Source organism: Nelumbo nucifera, chromosome 7, assembly GCF_055504915.1.
Source record: "Nelumbo nucifera cultivar China Antique chromosome 7, China Antique-T2T, whole genome shotgun sequence".
Taxonomy (NCBI): domain Eukaryota; kingdom Viridiplantae; phylum Streptophyta; class Magnoliopsida; order Proteales; family Nelumbonaceae; genus Nelumbo; species Nelumbo nucifera.
In genome coordinates this window covers 9,494,693-9,503,472 of record NC_142655.1, presented here as the reverse complement: position 1 = coordinate 9,503,472, position 8,780 = coordinate 9,494,693, and the positions used below count along the sequence as shown (strand labels likewise).

General features: G+C 38.2%; 2 protein-coding genes across 2 annotated transcripts; both read right to left on the bottom strand.

Annotated features, from left to right (window-relative positions):
• Window positions 1-901: 901 nt before the first annotated feature.
• LOC148790145 (glucan endo-1,3-beta-glucosidase-like) lies at window positions 902-4,016 on the bottom strand. Its single transcript, XM_088891972.1, has 2 exons — window positions 3,859-4,016; window positions 902-1,891 (listed from the first exon to the last, which is right to left on the bottom strand). The coding sequence occupies exons 1-2, from the start codon at window positions 3,950-3,952 to the stop codon at window positions 942-944; spliced, it is 1,044 nt and encodes a 347-aa protein (XP_088748098.1). The 5' UTR covers window positions 3,953-4,016; the 3' UTR covers window positions 902-941.
• A 1,686-nt stretch (window positions 4,017-5,702) lies between these two features.
• On the bottom strand, window positions 5,703-7,982 carry LOC148790144 (glucan endo-1,3-beta-glucosidase-like). The gene is made up of 2 exons (XM_088891632.1): window positions 7,780-7,982; window positions 5,703-6,926 (listed from the first exon to the last, which is right to left on the bottom strand). The coding sequence occupies exons 1-2, from the start codon at window positions 7,880-7,882 to the stop codon at window positions 5,977-5,979; spliced, it is 1,053 nt and encodes a 350-aa protein (XP_088747758.1). The 5' UTR covers window positions 7,883-7,982; the 3' UTR covers window positions 5,703-5,976.
• Window positions 7,983-8,780: the final 798 nt, after the last annotated feature.

Genomic DNA, 8,780 nt, shown 5'->3' with positions numbered 1-8,780 from the left:
ATTACTATTTTGTGATGCTTGAGAGAATTCAAGCCAATGTGGAGATTTATTATGTTTGTGCCTTGAATTCTTTGTAGCGACCCGCTTCGTGAATCTGCTCTGAATTAATTTGAGAAAAACCCGAAGGCAAAATTTCATAGTATTTTGCACACGACCCAACCTATATTCATCCAATAGGTCCAAACTGAATACGAAGAGTCATGTATTTCGGGGGGGGGGTTTCTCTCTTGTATACAAAAGTCTGAGTCTTGTGAGAAATGTGTGAGACATTAGGTGTATTTGGGGCTTAGGGTTTCTGTGAGAGCACAACTCTGCATTTCTTCTCCAGTACCTACTACATAGTAGATTTCTATTCCTCTTTTGCCTATGGGCGAAGGCTATAAGCCAAACCACATAAATCTGTGTATTCTTTGTGCTTCTTCTCTTTATCTCTGTTTTATTTTTCATTAGAGTGCCATTTTGAATCTATTTTCTTGAGTTTTTCTGCAACAAAAATGAATAGAATGTAATCTTTTGGGTTGAATATATAGGGGTTGATTCGTACTTGGTACCATAATAAAGGGATCAAATTCAGATCACCTTTGATGAGATCAAATTCAAATTTCTACAAATAGATTCCATTTGTATCCCTAGTTGTCATTCTCTTTTTATTAAATTTTCAAGTAGTCAACAAATTTAATCTGATCTAGCTTTGTAGCGACGATAAGCAATCATCATCAATTAGAAAGCTCCTTTGTTCAAACATTACAGTTTTATTGCAGTAGTAAATACTTGGTTACAATGACAATAGCTTTAATGTGCGCTTCACAGAGAGAGAATCCACTGGTTACATATCACGTTATATCACTGGTCATTGTTCCTTTATTGATATATAACTACCTTTGCAACCTTTATTTGTATATATATATATATATATATATATATATATATGAGAACCGCTCTCAAGTGAAAATGATTTGGTGCTTGGGTTGTTTTTGTGGTGAGAATAGCCCAAAATGTCTCTCGGTCTCTGCTCCAGGCTTGGTATTCTCATCGAACATTGCAAATATGTAGGTCTCAATGGGACCACTGGGCCTTCTGGGAGTACCCCCTTTCACATGTTGGATCAACCTGCTCAAATAAGTCCTTGCATTTGCAGTGGTTGCTATAGGGTCACCAGCACTTGGCCAGCCACTTTCTGATACAACAATCCTGACAGAAGAACCACCCACCTTCTCAACAGCAGCATAGACAGAATCCAACAGGGCATCAAAAAGGTTCTGGTATCTGAGCTGGCCATCAGTTACCACAGTTCCTGGTGCAGTGAACAAGGCATAATCAAGCCTGATAACGTTTTGGTTGTCATGATAACTGAAGTAAGGATAAATATTAGCGCAGAGTGGTGACCCTTTTTCTGCTAAGAAGCCAATGATAGGCCTCATATATTGCAGAAACTCAGCTCTGAAGACAGAATTGGAAGGAGGATAGGTATTCCCCAGGACTCCCGAGTAAGTTGCAGTTGTCACCTTCACTTGGTTTTGTAACCCAGCTGCTTCAACTGCCCTCTGGATGTTTCTCATGGCAGGGAGGACATACTGGAAATCTTGGAGGCTGACTTCATTACCAACGACAATATACTTGAAGTTGATAGTAGCTCTGTTGTCTACCACATTGCCATAGACAAAGTCATACGCCGGAGTGAGGTCATTGCCGGCAATGCGTTGAAGGTCTCTGTTTGGGACGCCAAGCATTACTTCAATGTTGGAGCCTTTAAGAGCCTGAAGAGTGGTTCGATCAGGTTCATAAAGCCTCATCTTGTTAATATTATTGGCCTTAAAGAGGGCCACAACTTCATTTGGTGGTGGTAAATTGTTGCCTTCCCTTCCGTTGCACACACCTATCGCTTGTACGCCTGTAGAAGATAGAGAGCATGGTTAATTAATTAGTTGATTTTACGTAATTTCATATGCTTGAGTTGGATTCAATTTGGTTCCACCCAATTAGCAGGGATGATCATGGAGTAAGGGTGTCAATGGATCGGTTTTGGACGGATTGAACAGACCAAAAAGACACTGGATTGGACAAATTCAGTCCAAAATATTTATTAGACCTGGTCCATCTGTAATAAATTTATTTTGGATTTGGTTGGATTAAGCCAATATCGGGTCTATTGATATAAGATAAGAATATAGGTGTCAATGGACTGGATTTGTGTTGAAACCAATCTAAATTAAAATGAATTTAAACAAATTGGATGGTTCAAACATTGAATTGGAACAGTCTAAAATGGTCCAAATTATTCATTAGATTGGATTAGACCTGATTCATTTGTAATTGACTCACATTGGACTTGGACTGGATTAGACCAAATCCAGTCCAATCAACACCCCTACATGGATCGGGTTGGATCTTTGCTAGAAATTTTCTTTTTATTTATCTATTTATTATTATTATTATTATTATTATTTACTTGTAATAGTACACAATGGAGAGTAGCCCATCCCCCAACCCAAATGCAAATGGGATTCGACCCCAAATTTCCGCTACAACCCGCAAGAGACGTTACTAACCAGCCAGTTGGAACCTTGCAGTCCTGAGCTAGACTTCGTACCTGTGATAAGGATATAGTTTTTGTCCTGCCCAACCTTTTTCCCAGTCCAAGCCAGGGCCTGTATCATTTCTGTTTACAATATTAAATATATAATTGATACTATTTGTCATATAATATGCATACAAAATTTATTGTATTTTATATAATATAAAAATTATATAAAATATGAATTATACATGTCCTATTATAATTATAATAGCATACATATATATATATATATATATATATATATATATATATAAAATAAGCTATGCAGGTTGGGACGAGCGTAAAGCAGTGAGCCCATGCCTGACCCAAAAATTTGCTGGCCTGTGTTGGGCTCGAACACAACACAACCTAAGCTCAAGCCCAGATTTCCCGTCCAGTCCAATTCAGGCTGAAAATATCACCCCTACCAATCGGAAATGTTTTCTTTTGATTTTAATTTCTTTTAACAAAAGCCGTATTGATTAAGGCCGCATGACGTACGCAGAAAAGGAGGCTATGAGCTCATCAAATCTGTAGAAAGTCTCCACAGTTAGGCAACTCTTAATTAAACCTGGGCGCATCCCCTTTTCAATGTAAAATTCTATGTTGAGATTGGAGTGTTTTGGGTCCAGAAGTTTTGTGTTCAAGCTCACAATCATAACATAAGCAGTCCGAAAGTCAAGAGTAAATGGGTTTTGTTTTTTTCTTTTTTGGTAATTAGTAAATGGGTTTGGTCTTCCCCATTTATTGTTTACTCTCTACTCTCTACTGTCACGGCTTTGCTTGTGACCTTGTAGGAATCAAGCCCTTGACTTGTGAGTAAACGTAGCTCTTTGATGTTAATTTATTTTCAGTAAAATCAGGGTTATGCTCATTAGAGAATGATAACCCATAACCTACATACAATCTCAGTTTACAGTAGTAAGTGATTTAATTAGTGTTGAATCCTCGTTATAATAAATTAAATTTTAAAACAAGATATAAATAGACGTGTTGTTGTCCATATTACAAGTTACATAAGCAGTTTAAACTAGTAATTCATCATATCGTCTCTCCCGGGATATACTACAAAATATTATCATTGCATAGAACGATGCCAAATGTGACGTGTGAAATATGAAATGATTATGATTACGGAACGAAAGAAATGCGAAAATCACATTTGAAAATATACAAAAGAACTCCGCACAAAATTAAATGAAATATGAGAAACTGAAAAGAATAAGAGACGTAGTCCATGGATTTAAGAATTAATCAGGTAAAAACACAGACACTGCGTGTAGAGAGAGATAGAGAAAGACCTGTGTAGGTTGCAATACCCAATAGGAGCCCAAGAAGTAGCATTGCAGTAGCCCCAGTAGGACTGTTTCTACATGCCAAGTAGCAAATAGCCATGAAAAGCAGGAGAGAAAGCAAGCAAATAAAAACACCAAAATTGGTTAATTGGTTATCTTTGCAGTGCAATCGATACCCCTTTTATAGAGGCACAGCAAAATAAGATTTCCGTTTTCTTATCAATTTTTTCAGGGTTAGAGGTCCACACGCGAACCCACCTAGCCAATAATAATTACAGTCTGAAATGCTCGCTCTGTTGGATGAAGTTCAATGCTGTGTCAACAGGAATCTTAATTATATTGAGGCTGAATGTGACAATCTCCTAATTAACAAATTAATGATCTCCTTCTTGGCCTGTTTAATTACTACACTGATTACAAGAATTAATGTTAGTTTTCTATCCTGCTTAAAGGGAAGCTAATGTTAGTTTTCTATCCTTCTTGGCCTGTTTAATTACTACACTGATTACAAGAATTAATGTTAGTTTTCTATCCTGCTTAATGTTAGTTATCTTGATGCTTTCAATTTGTCAATGGTGGCCTCTCCATTTATCATGGTTTCACTGTTTTTAGTCATGTCAATCCACTAAAGCTTTACTTTTAAAGGATGTTTGAGGTCTTCCCACTCCCGGGATTAGATATTTCTTGATGTTTCTTTACATATATATATATATATTTTGTTGGGGGGCGTTGGAAAGGGCAGATCGAGTGGTTTAACTGAATCTTTGGGTTTGGGGCAAGGCAGGCCAACTCCTTCATGTATTCATTTACTTAATTACCTTTTGATAATGGTTAATAAAATTCTAGATTGTGTTTGGATTGAAGGAAAAGATATAAAGGAAGGAAAAGGTAAAGAAACTTGTACAAATCTTATATGGGTTTTCCTTCTTTTTCCTTCAAACCGAACACACCCTTAAGGTGACCACCAGCCTTTCACCTACTGTTAATAAGAAAGAAAAGAAAAATATGAAGACTTAAGTATTACATGTACAGCCTCCATGTCCCAACATGCATCCATCCCCGGCCATCACAGCAGGCACCCCTTCAAGGGTTCCATATTGATTTCTTTTTAATATATTTTTTTTTCTTTTTAAATCATGGTCCTTTTAGCACATATTACTGACAAAATGTAATACAATGAGTAGGGGTGCCCATGAAAAACTGAAAAACTGAAAAATCGAACCGAAGCATGTGCTAAATGCAGCAATCTGCATTAAATGCAGATATTCTACTATCTGTAGAATTTCCATAGATAAAATTGGGTTAAGAAAGGAAATATTTTACAGCAATAAGCATGTGCTAAATGCAGCAATCTGCAAACAGAACCTCAGAGGAAATCTTCTCTCCAGCAAGCATAACATATTTCAAATATCCTTCTTGTTGTCCAGGGTAAGTGGATTTTTTCCTTGATCCGTCTGCTCATCGTAGTCTGCATTGCGAACATAGGATATGTTCTCAATGCACACCTGTGATGCGCTATGAGGTTAGTGTGAAGCGCGTCGAGAAGTAAATCGGATCTCACCGATGGTATGGTGCGCTATTCTTTCTGTACCTTCCCATCATCCCATGGCAGTTTTATCCCTAACACCCTTCTTGCCGTATGGCATGAGTGTCAGTCAAGATATTCGCAACTCTTAATTATTGAATGAAATGCTTTTTTAATTCAACATAAAATGTTAAAAGGTATTTTTAACCAGCAGAAGTATTTTTTAAATTATTGAAAATAGTGAAATTTTTAATTAATTTTTAGAGTAAAATTAATGGACTCTATTTTTTTTCACTACTTTTAAACATGAAAATTAAGAAATATGTTTGAGCACCAAACAAATTAATTTATATTCTGATCAATCTAGCTAATTTGCAGCAAGCATAGAAGATCACCAATGAAAAAGCTCTCTTGTTCAAACATTACAGTAGAACTATATATGAGATACTATAAAATTATATCACTGCAGAGACTAGCTAGACTTCACATTATAACACTAGACTCGTTGTTCCTCTAGTGGTACATATGCATGTCCAACCTTTATTTCAAGTAGTAATACACTAGACCAAAAACTCTTTCCATTTAGTTGCGCGCCGCTCTTAACTGAAATTGATTTGGTACTTGGGTTGTTTCTGGGGGGAGAATAGCCCAAAATGTTTCTCTGTCTCTGCTCCAGGCTTGGTATTCTCATCGAACATGGCAAATATGTAAGTCTCAATAGGACCATTTGGCCTTCTGGGAGTACCTCCTTTCACATGTCGGATCAGCCCGTTCAAATAAGTCTGTGCATTCGGCGTTGTTGCTGCAGATTCACCAGCATTTGGCCAACCACTCTCCGATACAACAATCTTCACAGAGCCCCCGCCTGCCTTCTCAACAGCAGCATACATAGAATCCAAGAGGGCATCAAAAAGGTTCCGGTATCTAAGCTGACCATCATGTACCACATCCGATGGGGCAGTAAACAAGGCATAATCAAGCCTAATAGAAGCTGGGTTCCCGATGTAACTGAAGTAAGGATAGATATTAGCACATAGTGGTGACCCTTTTTCAGCTAGGAAGCCAACGATAGGCCGCATGTATTGCAGATATTGAGCTTTGAAGACGGAATTGGATGGAGGGAAGGTATTATCCAGGACTCCAGAGTAAGTTGCAGTTGTCACCTTGACTTGGTTTTGTAACCCAGCTGCTTCAACTGCTCTCTGAATGTTTCTCATGGCTGGGAGGACATATTTGAAATCTTGGGGAGGGACTTCATTACCGACAACTATATACTTGAATTTGATAGCGTCTCTGTTGTCTACCACATTTCCATAGACAAAATCAAACGCCGGAGTGGGGTTGTCGCCGGCCACACGCTGAAGTTCACTGTTAGGGACGTCAAGCATTACTTCAATGTTGGAGCCTTTGAGAGCCTGAAGAGCATCTCGATTTGGACTGTAAAGCCTCATCCTCTGTATATTATTGGCTTTATAGAGAGCCACAACCTCATTGGGTGGTGGTAAGTTGTTACCTAGCATTCCATAGCACACACCAATCGATTGTGCACCTGTAAATGGAAGACAGTGAGGACTTTTTGTTAAAAAAAAAAGGTATATATGGTGGTAATTATTAATTTATTCAAAGAAAAAAACACGAGTATGCTAATGACAGAAGGTATAGACAGAAAAGGATCGGGCCCAGGCCCAAATCATGCATCTCAAGCCCAGGAACTCGCCTGATCACTTCAACAACCCCGCCCCACCACCCAGTCCCAGCCAACTCACCCAAGACCCAGACACAGCTCCCCCATTAAAACAAATCAAACAAGGTCCCAGAACACACACCCAAACATTAGCTTAAACTGAGACTACTTTCAGACTGCCTACGAAACCCCTCAGCTACTACTCACACATCCCTATAAAAATCTGGAAGCTTCTTTGACGACACTGTGGTTTGGGAGGTAGTGCCAAAAAGAAACCATTGATTCCTGCTCCTTCGTCAGTTCAATCCAGTAAAAGGAAGCCAAGAAGAGCTCAGCTTTATGGTATCTCAGGACTTAGCCCCTTCCTTGTATTGGTAGAATAGAAGGGTGGCCAAGCTTCCAAGTCGGGAATGGAATGGAATGGAATTAATTTGACCTTGAAACCTCATCCCGATTCCATGTTATCTGATGAAATTGAAGCCTTCCAGTCTAGAAATTAATTCTACTTGTGTTCCATACACCAATTCATGCATATGAGTGAATCTAAAATTTGTATCCGGTAGATTTAATGTGCACTACAACCAAAAGCAATCTAAGTTTAGGAATCCCACCCCACATTTTGGATTAGGTTATTAAGAATAAACCTACTAAACTACTAAACGGGTAGATGCATATCCATGCGAACATATGCACACAAGAGAGAGAGAGAGAGAGAGACCTGCCAAGGATGCAGAAAACATTAACAGGCACAGGCCAATAACAAGCACTGAAGCAGCAGCCATAGAATGGCTGTTTCTTCTTGCAAAGCAGCACATAGTCATAAAGAGTGAGTAGTAGAGACTAAAGAGGAAGAAAAAGCTCAAGATTTGTTATGTTTCCAATGCAATTGATGCCCCTTTTATAAGGTTGATGGACGAGGCTAAGATATTTTTTTAATCTCATTTCGTTTTGTAGGGTTTAGAAGTCCGAACCTTCCCACACAATAATCACTAGAGAGATTAGCAGCCAGAGTTGAATATTCCACAGCCTTAATTCATAGATATGCCTGCCAAGACGATGCATATATTCCCTAGTTCTTAGTCTATTAAACCACTGTTGAGCTAGTATATTGACAAGTACTGCTTGTCTGCTTCTTCTGTTTCATTTTATTGAATTTCTCATAAAACCATGTGCCTTTTAAGCACATAATGACAATTTAAAAATCTTTCAACCGTGCTCTCTAGCATTAGAATTAATGTGGCTGCTGAGTTTATTACTGGGTTAGAATTTTGTCGAGTTATTGATTGTTCACAATGAATAAATTGCATGCGTTCACGGGATACTGTATATAAGTTAATCAACCTTTCAATCACAATGTGTCTGACGTAGGTATAGGTGAGATCACATCAGGGCTCCACAGGTATCCCATATAAATATATATATGAGAAACTCTAATAGTAGCTTAATGATCACTGTATAAAGGTCTAACATTATTAGAAAACATGTTTAATTGGATTCATTTGATTGTGTGTTCTTTCTTTTCGCATTGCAATTTTGTTTAACACCCTACTAGTAGCCCAGCCCATCGGTGGAGAGGAAAGGGGGCTTCTGATACAACCACAAATGGTGGGATCCACTGTCAATAAAGAACAAACTAATCCCTATTTTTTTCTCACAAAATGGTCAATGCACAGCTGCAAGTGGAGGGCGGATTCAGTCCGGAGAAAATGGTCCTCATTA

What these genes read in the sequence shown, in the direction of transcription:
- LOC148790144 (XM_088891632.1), bottom strand. Translation starts at nt 7,882, where the DNA reads ATGACTATGTGCTGCTTTGCAAGAAGAAACAGCCATTCTATGGCTGCT. An exon ending in GTTTTCTGCATCCTTGGCAG is followed by an intron (nt 6,927 to 7,779) that starts GTCTCTCTCTCT and finishes TTCCATTTACAG; the next exon opens with GTGCACAATCGATTGGTGTG.
- LOC148790145 (XM_088891972.1), bottom strand. Translation starts at nt 3,952, where the DNA reads ATGGCTATTTGCTACTTGGCATGTAGAAACAGTCCTACTGGGGCTACT. An exon ending in GGGTATTGCAACCTACACAG is followed by an intron (nt 1,892 to 3,858) that starts GTCTTTCTCTAT and finishes TATCTTCTACAG; the next exon opens with GCGTACAAGCGATAGGTGTG.